We start from the raw sequence: 14,558 nt of genomic DNA on the forward strand, positions 1-14,558 counted from the left end.
CAGGATCAAGGTTCTAGTTGTGTCTCTCCTTTCTAGGCTCCTGTCACAGTTTTACAGTCTTCCAGATCTGACAGACTGGTTCCTTGCAATTTAGGATTGTCAAGAGAGACAAAGCTCTAGGGAGCTCACATACAAACTTGTCATACCTCATCCCTCCAACACAAAAATAATATTCCACATCTATGGTGATGCTTTAGAGGAAGCTGAAGATTCCTGTATCCCATAGTTTGGGATAGTTACATTACATCTGCCACACCCGTGAATAGCAGCAGCATATTGTATTTTAATCTGTTCAATTATCACCCTATATCCTGGGCTCTTACACTGCAGCTATGGGCCCCTTAAGTCATTTCCCTCTCATGCTGCCCTTCCCCTCTCATCCCCGCTCCCAACATTGCACTTGCCCTTTGTGGAGTTATTATAATTTCCTATATTTACTTTCCATTTCTTTCTTCCAATAGAAACAACGATTTTCTTATAAAACCCAAGTACTGTATCCTCCTGATGGCTTAACGGGAAAGATACGTTTCTGGGTATTTTTAATTTGCCCACCCTAGTGGCATCTGAATGGTAGATTTGTTAAAGCTTTAAAATAAGATTAGAAAACGATGATTTAGTTTACCTTAATGTAGATGATAAATCCATTAAATAATTATATTTTAAAATATATAAACGTGAGTGGAATCCAGCTTTATTTAAGTCAATGGGAGTTTTGCCATTGACTTCAACAGGACCAGGATTTCATCCTTAATGTTACTAAGATTAATATGTACAGTAGAACCTCAGAGTTACGAACAGCTCAGGAATGGAAGTTGTTCATAACTCTGAAATGTTCGTAACTCTGAACAAGACGTAATGGTTGTTCTTTCAAAAGTTTGCAACTGAACACTGACTTAATACAGCTTTGAAACTTTACTATGCAGAAGAAAAATGCTACTTTCCCTTTTTTTTTAGTAGTTTACATTTAACACACTACCGTACTGTAATTGCTTTTCTTTCTTTTTGTTTTTGTCTGTCTCTGCTGCTACCTGATTGCGCACTTCTGCTTCCAAATGCGGTGTGTGGTTGACTGGACAGTTCATAACTCTGGTGTTCATAACTCTGAGGTTCTAGTGTATCTGTTATAGAACTGCTTTTCTCTCCCAAGTGTGTCACTGAGTTGCTCCTCTGTTTTGAGCACTTTCACTCCTGCTGGCTGTGATGTGCAGGATCCAAGTCTTTCTAGCTGAAGAAGAGTCACAGGTCTCCCTTTGGTGGACTGTCTCAATGCTACTCCTAACTAGCCAGAAAAGTTACTGTAGGGCAGTATGAAGAGCTCCTTCCCTGCCTAATCAGGGACTAAGTGTGATGCCCCCTAGGGATTCTGTAGGCCTGCTATTCATAGTATCATGCTTGCAAGGAACAAAAAGTTCTCAGAATCATTTCCAGGGCATGTGAAGCATCACTTTGCAGTGTGGTGTCAAAACACCATAATACAACATCACGATCTTTGAAAGCAACTTCGCTACACTGAGCCATAGCACAAGGACACCAAGTCCCAGCATCACAGCATAAACTTTACAAACATTACGAGAGTGGAGTTCATCCCATCTGACTAGTCTAGATAGGTGCACAACCCAACAAAAGAGAATTAAACCTGGGTTTCCCACATGGCAGCATATAGTGCAGCTTGGTCTCTGGTCTAGACCCATAAAGACACTTTTAAACAATCAGTATCTAATTCTATTGAACAGTGTGGTCTCATTTAAATTTAAACTAAGTCTGCATTTCGGGACTTTAACAAAGGTATTTGTTTCAACCATTCTTACACTTTGATTTAACTAGATTTGATTGGAAAATACGGTAGTTCTTGAAGCCCAGTGAGTTGGTTGCATTAATGATATTAATGAGAGCTCTGATAAAATTTTAAAGCATCAGAAAGCGAACTAAACTTTTTCAAGCTTCAGCATCCTGTCAGGGTTTGGGTTTGGTTGGGAATTTCAGTTAAGGTCCAGATCAATATTTATTTAATCCACTCTCATTTTCTACATGGGTAGAGAGATTAAAAAAAATAAAAAATCCATGGCCTGGTCCTGCTCTCGATAAAACCAGTTGGAGCATAGCCATGAACATCAAAAGTAGTAGGATTAAGTCCCTGATGTCCAGAGTATAACACTTATTTTCTTGACAGATTATCTTTAGCCTTCACTGGTATTTAACTTTAGCTGAAGATCTGAATTGTTCCCTGGGTTGTTGTTTTTTTTGGCAATTTCCAGACTCGCACTCCCAACCTGTTTGCTTTAAACTCACCATCATGTGATTTCCCCATCATAGTCTACTGTTGTGAGATGCCTGTTCTACTATGCCTGCAGGCAACTTCAGGGTTTTTTCCCCTGAGTTATTGATTAGAATCTGTTAACGTCAACTTACCAGCTGCAGTGAGAAACAAAATTTAAAGCAACTGAAGTCTTGCCATGCATATTATTGCTGCAGAAGGATCAGAAAGGGACAGCTTGGCATCCACACCTCCATTTCCTGAAAAAGCCGGATAACCAGATTGACCGACAGATTCGCCCCGGCTATTCAGCCAAGAGGTACCTCTTCAGACTCTCTCAGACCTGGGATCCTAGCATTATATACAGGCTCCAGTGTGCAGGTCAGTAGAACCTAAAGTTATGCAAGGTTCGTGCAGCTATTTCTAAGCTAACATTTGGGTGATTGTGTGTTACAAGAGGAATTAAAAAACCAAGCCCTTTCTTGATGATAAACAGAAGGAATAGACTTCAATTCTAGATGCCTAATCCAATTTCCTTTGAAATCAATGGAAAGACACATAGATTTCAACAAGATTTGCATTGGACCCCCTTGTTATGTTTACTTAATGTTTATGAAAGCTACAGTACTGAATACTAGAATCTGATATGCTCATAATTTAAATACAAGTGAGATGTAACATGGAAAAGTTCCATGTTCTGTACTTACTGATGTGGAAGTTTCCCTTCTCAAACTCTCCAAATCTATCAAAACGAAGGTGGGCCCAAGCTGCAAAATTTGTATCCTGAGTCAGACCTAAACTTCCCCCAAATTTGGGGGTGTTGGTTTAGTCCACTATAGCAACAGAGGACAATCACAAAGTTTGGATCTGGATCCAAATGTTACCGGACTTCAGGGGAGTTCAGCTCTGAGGTTTTGGTTTGGGCCAATCTCTAACTTTCAGCATCTTTCATAGATGAAGGTTTATTCATGGTCCATATGTATTTTTAATTCTTCAGTCTGTACACAATTGAATAACCTGCAAACTACAGGCAATATATGGTGTAGTTTACAATCTGAGCCAATATACTGTACTAGACACATTCCTGTCAATATCAGAACTGGTTGAAAAAAAAATTTTTTTTGAAAAATGAATATTCATGAAAATTTTCAATTTTGTTAAATAAGGCCATGTTTTTATTTCCATTTTTCAAACTTTATTTTTCAACATTATTGGAAATTTAAAAAATTATCTTTTCCAGTTTTTATTTTATTGGGTTTTTTCCCCCTTTCCTTTCTCCCTCCCCTTTTTTAGTGAGAGAACAAAAAGAAAATGAGAATGGCGGGCGGGGGGGGAAGGGAAAGCCAAATTGAAAACAGAAAACATTAGAAGTTTCACAACCAAAATTGTTGAATAGACAGAAACTCATCCTTTTCAAAACCCATGGAAGAAAAATGGCTTCAAGATTTTTCAGTATTTCCCCTTCCCTCCATTTTTCAATTAAGTCTAGCCAATACATGTAACATTCTCTCCTGTCCTATCTCAAGTAACATATCTTTGCTTTGCAATATGCGCTTTCCAGGATATATCAGGGACCCTTTATTGCTTCAGGAGAATTCCCTAAACACACCAAATCACAGAATAGGACAACAGGACCTGTCAGCTGTACCCAAAAAATATCACCTCCTACCTGTGTTCCCATCTTTCTGGGCTGAGCTGAGCCAACACATCCATCCAGGTATAGTAGCAGGTAGTTATTTTTTAATAGAAAAAAATCCACCCTGGGTAAGATTTAATATTTGATTCAGTGTTTATGCCTGCAGGCAGATCATGTGCATAATAAAGTCTTCTTTGAAGGAATGTATTATTACTAAGTTATCATCTTATGAGATAGCTCTCAATAAAGGAAACATTTCATAGAAAAGGTGTACTTCAAAAATTAGTAAGGGAATGTTTGGGATTAGAACAAAACCTATTGAAACCTTCAGTGAGATCTCCAGATAAGATAAAAGAGTGAGTAAGCAGTACAGCTAAGGGCAAGGAACGAGGATCTACACATGTACAATCCTCTGTTAAAGTTAAAGGAGTTGTGCACTAATAGTTTACATCCTTAGGTTTCTACTTCATGCCATTATTCCTGCCCCACAGCCACAAACTGCAAACACAAGAACCCAGCATTTCTCTACTTAGCATGTCCTTCATTTTACAGTAGGTGTAGAGAAGCGCCATGATATTGCTCTTTCTTCCATAAGACTGCCTCCAAGGTTATCTGTGATGCTGCTGGCACCACTCTGAGACATGACCAATGCCTCCAAAACTCATTTAGGTCTGATCCCAAGAGGCGCTACAGTGCCCTCAACTCCCATCGCAGGCAGTGGGGGCTGAGATCCTCAGCACGTCACAGGAGGTGCTGAGAACATTTCAAAGGTAACCCTGTACTCTGCCTGCTCATGCATTGGCCCAGCCATTCCCTGGTTTGTGCACAATGGTCACCCTCAGCTCTGGAGCCAGGACTGACAATTCCATAAATGTAAACATCTTTTTGTAAAAAGCGGATTTTTGAAGTGAATGTAGTGCTTCAAAAGGGTGCATGCACGAAGAGTGGAGTGCTGCCTTTATCCACAGGAACAGCGTGAGCAGCAGCAGAGCAAGCTTCGCCACAAACCTGTCAGGTACATTTGATTGTGTGAATACTTGTCCACTGGAAACTGGACTACCAAGTCATTTTACATAGGTGACTGAACAGCCCTCAGACGGTAAGAACTCATTACTGAACGGTCTGGATTCAAACCCAGGGACCTAGGTGAAGAGCTCTGCATCCCATTACCAGCCTTCCCAGCTCTCCTTTAGCCTATTTAATGGGTTCATTGTTGCTACTCCAGGACACACGTTCATACATGTATTTCCAAGTGGTGTCAATAGCCAAAAGCATCGTTTCTCATGCACACCTGGGAAGGCAGCTGTGACCATTGCTCTCTGATGTGGACCTTGTCTCAGTTACCTGCTGTCTTTGCATTACAGGTCTGTCTCATCTTACGCTGGGGTTACGTTCTGCAGTCAGTGCGTAAAGCGAAAATCACATATAGTCAAAATTACACTGAGTGCAATGGCGGGCGGAATCTCCTGCACGACAGGCAGGGCCGGCTCTGGCTTTTTTGCCGCCCCAAGCAAAAAACAAACAAACAGGCAGCCAGAGCGACGAAGCAACAACAACAAAACAAACAAACAAACAAAAAACAGGGTGCAGAGCGGCCGGAGCAGGGAACCAAAAAAAACAAAAAACAAAAAAAACCAGGGTGCAAACTTTTGGTGCCACTTACTTGGCAGCTCATGGCTGCCTCCCCCAGCCACGCTGGCGAGCCTCTGGGCGGGCGGCGGCTGCACTCTGCCTAGCGGGACTCCCTGAGCTGCAGACATGCCCCGGGCAGCGGAGTGCGCGCCCCAGCTAGCGGGGGGGAGAGAGAGAAGGGGGGCGGCCAGGGCTTCCTTCAGCCAGGGCGCTTGCCACTCGGGCCCTCCCGCTGCGCCGCCTGCTGGGAGGGCTCTGTGCCGCTCCCGCCTGCAGGTGAATTGAAAGTCGGTCGGCGGGGAAGGAAGGACGCGGGCTGCTGGGCTTGCTGCAGACCTGGCACCGGCTGGGGGGGCAGACGGAGCATGCAGCCCGCTCCCAGCAGGGCGCAGCCGCTCCCCTCCTCCATGCCGCCGCCCCCTACAGTGGCGCACTGAAAGTCGTCGGCGAAACAAACAAACAAACAAACAAACAAACAGGCAGGTACAGAATTTAAATTGTTATTTTTCTCTCTTTTTTTTGTTTTTGCCGGCCGCGTAAAGCTGAATTCGCGCATGTTAAATGCGCGTAAGATGCGACAGACCTGTAATCCCATCTGGAGGTCACAATGGGTGTGTTTCCACTGCAGCTGGGAGTAACCCTCCCAGCCCAGGTAGACAGATTCACACTAGCGGGGCTTGAGGTAGCACACTAAAAATGGAGACGTGGCTGCACCAGTGGAGGCTCAGGGCTAGGCACCCGAGCTAGACCCAGGAGGTTGAACAGCTAGCCCAAGCCTCTGCTGGTGCAGCAACACCCACACAGCTATTTGGAGTGTGCTAGCTCGAGCCCTGCTAGCGCAACTCTGTCTACCCACGCTGGGAGGCATGCTCCCTGCTGCAGTGTAGACATACCTACTGACCTCTATATGGGGCTATCCATGAAGATCACTCAAGAACCACACAGCTGGTTCCAAATACGGCTAGCTGCCTGCCTGCTTGGGGATGTTAGCTGAAACGAGCACATCATGCCAAGAGCCACGCCCTGGCCTCTGCTCCAGGAATACAAAACATCTACATAGCTGCTGGTCCTGTACCATCTCTCTACCTAGTCCCCAGCATAGGAGGTATAAATGGGGCATCGATATACCTTGGTGATTCCTGACGGCCAGAGTGAACCCTTGGGGTGGTGGGCAGCTGGGCACAGGTTTGATACATCCCAGGATCTAGGCCCAGTTCTCCAATGACTGCACTGATTTCCTATGTGTTTCCACTACAAAAATAGATCAGTGTCAGAAGCCCCTATAGATCAGTCAAAATCCCCTTCAAAAAAGCCACACAAGAGGTGTCTGGGAGAGAGTCGGAATTGTCACAGGTCCCCGTGCTGAGTTACCCTCTAATTGTTTCCCGGGGGTAGGCAGGAGTTTGTCTAACCTCCCCAAACTGGGGGATCTGCTGCAGGCCCTGTGGTTTCACTTTGCTTCCCAGTCCCCTGCTGCTTTCTCTACACAACTCTAGGCTTAGACAGTTACTGCTCCTGGAGCCTCCCTTTAAGGAGGTGAGGTTTCCGCTACATGGAAGAAGTTCCCCTCAGAAAAGTTATACTGTACAGCCTCAGGCTGCATGAACTCTGAGTGGATTCCCCTTGGGGTTGGGGGAAGGAGGGAAATGGCGTGTACCTTTCCCTTTCTGATACAAGGATTCTGGAGCCCATGAAGCCTGCTACATGGAAAGGGTGGGATGGTACTGTTTAGTAACCCAGCTCCCTTCCCTTCCGTGCAATAAAAGCATATGTGGATCCTTCTAGGCCAGCCCAGACCACAGTTTGAGCCCTGGCTATCAGAGAGATCTCCATATTCCTTATACACCAGCAGGAAAAGCTGAGACCACGAGATGTACTCTAACCAGCAGTCATTAGATTTGGACATCTAAGAAAGATTGTTCCTCAGCAGAGGAACCCCTGATCCAACAAAGCCAGAATAATCATTTCAGGGCATGGTGTCAGACTCTCATCTCCTCTCGAGCTTTTGCTTGCAGGGAGGTGACACACAGGGCTGGCTCCAGGCACCAGCGAAGGAAGTAGGTGCCTGGGGCGGCCAATAGAAAGGGGCGGCACGACCGTCTGTTATTGGGGCGGCACGTCCAGGTCTTCAGCGGCAAGTCCTTCACTCCCTGTCTTCCTCTTCGGCGGCACTTCAGTGGCAGCTCAATCGGGTTTTTCCTTTTTTTCTTTTTTTTTTTTTCTTCGCCGCTTGGGGCGGCAAAAAAGCTGGAACCAGCCCTGTATACACAGTTTGTTCTGTGCGGAGTAATAATAAATAAACCACCCACCTTTTATATTGCACCAGTTCCGTTGCTTTCTGTCTGTTGACTGGTCAGTGCATTGTTTCAGTAATTTTGAATTTGCCCCCAAGGATTATGTGAAGGAAGCATTATGAATCTAAAACAAATTAAATATACTTCCAGTGCAGCCAGACTGCTTCAAGGAGCTACATGAGCAAATCCAGATCAGTGTGTACCTAGTCTGTTGGCCCCACTGAAAGCTATTACAATGGGCCAACAGTTACGGAGCAACCAAGACTACTCTGCTCTTTCTCCCCTGTGAGGCAGCAGGTGGCCACTGGAGGGTGTGGGAAGGAGGGTAGAGCTGCTGAGCACATATTGAGGCTAGGAATAGTAAAGGGTCCCAGTGTTCCTGGCCACACCGCAGCTGCAGGGCAAGATGTGAGAAGAAGTGAACCCCCAACTCCTCCACCGCAACAGACATGACTCAAACACGTCAGTTTAAAAATTGCAGGGAGCAGCTCAGGGGACACATTTTCAATTCATAATAAAATGCACAGTTTTTTTCTTAACGCATTCATCCTCTGAAACCACAAGTGGCCTCAGGGCACAGGTTGGCTGTGACTGCTCTAAAACATTACTGAAAGATTTGTTAACTTTGCAGAAGACATGTGTTGATGCAAACCCTTTGCTAATAAGAAAATTCCAACAGAATAAATGTACTGAACAGACCATAATGCTGCTGAAAAATTTGTTGCAAGCCAAGGCCTTGCTGACCACAGAGCAGGCTTGGAGCATGCAGCTGTCAAAGTAGAGTGGAAACCCCATATAAAATACAGTACAAGGAAAATCCCCTGTACAATGAACCTCTCCCACATCTGCCTGAGGCTTGAAAGTTAATTTCCATAGTAATTTCCTTTTCAACTTGATGTTGCTTTGCTCTTGGTTCAATGAATACCTCCCCTGTTAGGATACAGGATGTGAATTATTAATGCAGGTTGCATTCAAGTTACGTTTCAATCCTTTCTTCGGGATGCATAGTTTTAATTTCCAAAGCACTGGGAAACACCCTACGGAAATCCAATCATTGAAGTGAACCCCCACTTTCTTGAATATAGTATCAATTCTGAGACACATTGTGATTCACCTGTTCCCAGGTACATGGGAGAGCACGCAAGGAGCTTTCTCCCCTTTTCATGCCCTGTAGAAGGGCCGCTCACAATTGCGGTCCCTGAGCTCAGGTGGCCGTGGCCCTACCCTCCTCCACATCAGCCCGTTCCTAAAGGATGGTTCCACCTGCATTAATCACATGTCCCCAGGCTATTCAGGAAAGGAGCATGTCCCTGTGGCACAACCTGGCCCGGCTCTCCTGCTGGGGTGGTACAGCTCCCAACAGGGATCAGTGACTAAATGCCACAATTTGGCCCTAAATAACTTAGAACCTCTCTAAAGTGTAACAGTTCACTTTGTGATCCAGTCCTGACACACCTGTCTTGCAGGCCAAAGTTACTCAGTTCAGAAGGAGGCCGAGAACAGAGAAAACCGGGTGGAAGGAGATGAAGTAGAAACACGTGGCCGGAGGAGAGCTCGAGTACCTGTTCGGGTTTCAGTGAGAAGATTGAGTCTAGAACTCAGACCTCCACCTGCAAAGGAGGCCACCTGGAGCCAGAATGCAGCATGCACAAAGGTCCCACAGGTACCACTTCTTCATTATCAAAGATGATCTCTGTCTTCATACAGATCAGAATCCCCTCAGTTCCCCTTGGTGCTGGACTAGCAGGGTGGTTATTCTTACAGCAAAGTTTTGCTAGTATGAGCTCTGGCTTCAACATGCAGCAGATACTAGTTGCATATGATAGCTGGACATACACAAATCTTTAACCGTCCCAAGACCCCACCTCCTCCTGAGACCCTCCCTTCCCCCACCTCCCACAGTGCTGATGTGGTTTTTTGTTTGTCTCTCTCCTCCGGTTGTTGTTTTCTAACAAAAGAATTGTTTTGGTTTGAAAGCAATCGTTATTCCATTAATCGAAAGCAAAGAGAGCCCTACAAAGCAACAGGCAATTTTCTTAAACCTTCACAGTGCATCATCTGCACCAATCACAATCACCTCCTAGAATTACAAGCACAGCACTCCTGAGCATAGCAACAAATATTAGTGGCTTTCAGCTTCAAATTGCTGCAGTTAAGGAAGCCCATTTGTGCAAAGCCATCCACAATGTCACGCACGTTGCCCAGAGTCACGGTCTTTCGGAGCAGGATGCAATTAATGGCCCTGCACACTTCCATCAACATGAGTCCAACGGTCGACTTTCCCACTCCGAACTGGTTAGTGACCGATCGGTAGCAGTCTGGAGTAGCAGCTTCCACAGTGCAATTGCCACGTGCTTCTCCAATGACAGGGCAGCTCTCATTCTCGTGTTCTTGCGCCGCAGGGCTGGGGTGAGCTCATTACACAGTTCCAGGAATGTGGCTTTCCTCATCCGAAAGTTCTGCAGCCACTGCTCATCATCCCAGACGTGCATGACGATGTGATCCTACGACTCAGTGCTTGTTTCCCGAGCCCAAAAGTGGCGTTCCACTGTGGTCAGCACCTCAGTGAATGCCACAAGCAATCTCATGTCATGGCTACTACGCGTGGTGAGATCAATGTTGAACTCCTCTTGCTTTTGTAGTTTAAGGAATAACTCCACTGCCACGGTGGAGCGAGCAGCACATTGGTCAGAGCGAGCAGCACATTGGTCAACAGTGCGGGATCCATTCCTGTAGACTGAAGAGGCAGAGCACGCAGTACACAAACTGTTGAAAGATGGCACCAAATGCGGATGGAAGCACAGGGATTGCTGGGATGCAAAGCAATGCATCATGGGGCATTGGGACAGGACCCAGGATGCCCTGCGACCCCCTCCGTCTTCCCACAACTCTTAGCGGCAGAAGAGGAAGAGATGCTCTGTGGGATAACTGCCCAGAGTGCACCGCTCCGAATACCTCTGCAAGTGCCACAAGTGTGAACACGCTATTGTGCAGGCAGCTGACAGCGTGAACACACAACAGCGGTTTCTCTTCAGCGCTCTCTGAGTGGCGCTGTAACTGCCGGCGATGTAACTCTGCCAGTGTAGACATATCCTTACTCTTCTATAACGCTTTTCGTCAGTAGATCTCAAAGGAGGGCAGTATAAATAGCCCCAAAGCATGCCTTGGCAGCACTGACTGAGTATACTGAACTGTTGTAAAGAACAGAAGTGAAGCTGTTATACTCTTAGCATTCGTCTCTTCCTCAACACTGTATCTTTTTCAACATCTGATTTAAGAATTGCTGAATAGACAATAAAAGATAAAATTTACGTACAAAACAGGAGCTGCCATGCAAATGGTCATAAATTAGTACATATTCAGAGAGACAGCAGAAGAGTAATACCCAGCAGCATATACCCGTTAGAAGTTCTCAATCTTTTGGGGCCCCAGTCTTGAACCACTGAGATCAGTGGGAGTTTTGCCATTGATTTCAATGCAAGCAAGCATAGTCCCTTGGACTATACGGTATATATACAAAAACATAATATATGTAACAAAAAAGAAGTGGTTGTATATTTAAACAGTTGATACCCTACATAGAATGAAACCTGTGACAACTGAGAAGAGAAATACTTGCATTATAAGTCAGGCTGAAATGGTATTCATGAATGTGGGCTTCAATAGATGGTTGAAAATTTTCTGTTGAAAAAATGGTTTAATGGAAAATTGGTTTTTGACTAAAATTCTGTGAAAAAAAGTCTGCTTTCCAAAGAAAGTGTTGAGTTTTTGCATTAAAACTGAAGACATTTTTCAGTTTTCTGATAAAACTTTAAGATTTTCTGTGGAAAATTGACAAAAATGATTCCTCCCCAACCCCCATTTTCATTGAAGTTAGCTGCAGGGGAAAACCATTTTCTATCTAGCTCTATTGTAAAGCCAGTCATTCTGCCATCTCCTAGGGCACAGAGGTGGAAGATCACCAAGATGTGGAGCGTGCAATGGAGGGCCAATGGCCTGGGGAAAAGCCACACCAGACAGAGAGACAAGAGCACCGTGAAAAGCTGAACCAAACTGTCAAGAGCTCTGTTGGGAATGCCACTATTGATACTTCTAAGCTTTTGAGTGAGAGATCCTACATGACTTTCTATGGAGGCTATTTCCCTGGAAGAAAAAAGCCCTACTGCGGTAAGAAATACACCTCCTTAGCTTTATTTCTTGTCATAGTTGTGTTTGTAATGAATTTACTGGACTTCTGAAGAATGAGGAGAGTCCAGTAAATTTTATGTGTACTGTTATAACAGTCACCTCTGGATTATGAGCACAGCAAGAATCTCTAAGGTTGTATTTTAATTAATGACTGTGGTCATATGTTGCAGTGCTCATTGGGAAGAGGGCAAAGAGTTGTATGAGGAAACTTTCCTTCTCCTTATTACCATGGGTGCAGGGACTGGTAAATTTATTCCTCCTCCTGTCCTTGACAGGTTCAATGATAGAGTAAATACTGACCCTTATCTGATGCCATTAATACATATTAAAATTTCATCTCCTTTTCATCTCGTCTCCATTTCCCCCCCTCAGTTAAACAAGGACATCTGAATAACCAGGATGGCAAAGAAGAAGGGCACCTTATTGAAACAGGTTTTTTTCCTCCTATTCAGTCTGCCATGGACTCAGAGCAAGGTGTGGTCAGGGTGGAACACAGAAAGGTCAGATTTTTAAAAACAAATATGCAGTTGTTGGGAATAACGTATGAAGTGGTCTCCTCTCAAGGCTCATAACATGAATATAAGCAATTTTGTGCACATACAAATTGCCATATTGGATCAGACCAGTGACCCATCTAATCTAGTATCCTGCGTCCTACAGTGCCAGGATCAGATGCTTTAGAGGAAGGTGCAAGAAACTCAGTAGTGGATAGTTATTGGGCAGCCTGCCCCTATGGAAAGTTCCTTCTTGATCACCAATAGTTAGAGGTTGGCTTATGGGTTTCTATCCCCTCCAAAACACATTTATTTTTAAATATTTATCTATTTAAGTGTCTGCCCCTTTCTGTAATTGTGAAAATGGAGTTTTATCCATTTCAGTAGATACAAAATAGTGAAAGTGAAGCTATAAAGGGAAACAAAGTGCTACTGCCCTCTTTGAACTGGAGAATGCAAGAGAATGCTGGAGACGCTGATACATGAGTGTTCTTGAGGTCAGTCCTGAGGCTACTCTATACCTCAGGGATAAGGGCATTTGAAGTGTGAAAGTAGCAGGTGATGCAACAAAAGACACTGAAATACTTACAGCCACATCAGCACTACAAAGACAAGCATGGTTGTTCCTTGGCATGGTTACAACATTGTAACAGGTTATATGTCATGGGTTATAGTTCTTGTTACCACATGATCAGGTACCATCCACAATACACATTTTAATCATGTTGTAACTGCATCAGGGGACCACAACATGGCAACCAGGCCTCATGATACAACTATATTTATAGGGTAGTCAGGTTCAAAATGGAGCAAGAGAGTGTCCAACAGGTAAAGAGCTGCGAGTCTGAAGGCCAAATGCTGGTACCCACCACAAAGCCTCAATAAATAGGTCTGTGCCTGGAGAGACTGAATGCTCCTGTGCGTGTGCATGAACACATGCATGTGCCCCTCTGCAGGGAGGGTCTGGGGTATCCAAGCATGCTGGTTCTTCAAATGCCCCAGTTGCTTGACACTTAAAAAACCAAAACATGGAGGCAAATCTTTCTCCCCTTAAGCATGCCTGTCATCATAGCCTCATTTTTATGAGTATATGTCTACACTTAAAACATGACACAGTTGCAGCTGTGCCACTGTAGTGTTTTAGTGCAGATGATTACTACAGGGATGGGAGGGGTTGTAGGCAATCCACCTCCCCGAGAGGTGATAGCTAGGTCGATGGAAGAATTATTCTGTTGACCTAGCTCTATTTGCACTGGGGGTTAGATCAGTTTAACTTCATATCTGTGGATTTTTTACATAGCTATGCCAGTGTAACTTTTCAATGTAGACCAGCCCTAAGTTAAAATCTGATCCAACTCCCATTGGAGTCAAGAGAAAGATTCCTGTTAACTGCACTGTGTACGTGTATGTATGTTTTAGAAAAACAAAGACTTTAAACAATTCAGAACCATCAAGTTAAGCATCCTGGGCCTAATCCAGCTTCTTCTTCCACTGTGTTCTGGAGAAGTCCAAGGCTTTGATGCAGTGGCCAGGACTGGGACAGAATTGGGGAGGGTCAAACATCCCATGTTCCACAGAAGATGCCCAGCGGAGATGGGGAATGAAAGAGTGAAACCAGCCTGGCTTTGTTGCACTAGTAGGTTGTGCTTTAGCAAGTCTATAGAGTGAGGAATAAAAATATAAGTCAAAAGTAATGGGAGTATTTGGGGTTTCTGACACTTTGATTTATATCTTACAGCAGGTGCCAGAGACTTTGAAGTTCCCTTCCATCTCAGAAGAATCACCCAGAGCCCAAGTGTCCCACAAGAAACAATTTAGATCCAGTGATCCCCCAAAGGAGCTTCTGATCCTGCCTTTGCTTATTCAGTTGCAAACCCAGCCCGAGACCAAAGCAAAGAATCAAACAGGTACCATCAGCTGTAGACAAAAGATTCTCTAAATTCAAGGTATTTGTAAGTTACACAATGATTAGATTGGGACTGCAGAAAAAGGGAACTCTCCCATCCTGGACTGCGTCATTTCAGTGTTAGCTCTTGTGTTCTTGAAGATATTCAGAGCAG

The 14,558-nt window shown here is 44.5% G+C and overlaps 1 protein-coding gene across 1 annotated transcript in view; it reads left to right on the plus strand.

Annotated features, from left to right (window-relative positions):
• Positions 1–14,558, plus strand: part of KIAA2012 (KIAA2012 ortholog) — an 85,674-nt gene that overhangs the window by 13,125 nt on the left and 57,991 nt on the right. The window contains exons 3-8 of the mRNA XM_024196485.2: positions 2,473–2,635; positions 3,816–3,971; positions 9,283–9,479; positions 11,758–11,983; positions 12,377–12,504; positions 14,237–14,405. Coding sequence (XP_024052253.2) covers positions 2,473–2,635; positions 3,816–3,971; positions 9,283–9,479; positions 11,758–11,983; positions 12,377–12,504; positions 14,237–14,405 — 1,039 coding nt within the window. The remainder of the gene's footprint in view (positions 1–2,472; positions 2,636–3,815; positions 3,972–9,282; positions 9,480–11,757; positions 11,984–12,376; positions 12,505–14,236; positions 14,406–14,558) is intronic.

The sequence above is a fragment of the Terrapene carolina genome, unplaced genomic scaffold, assembly GCF_002925995.2.
Source record: "Terrapene carolina triunguis isolate 2854851 unplaced genomic scaffold, T_m_triunguis-2.0 Scaffold62, whole genome shotgun sequence".
Classification (NCBI taxonomy): domain Eukaryota; kingdom Metazoa; phylum Chordata; order Testudines; family Emydidae; genus Terrapene; species Terrapene triunguis.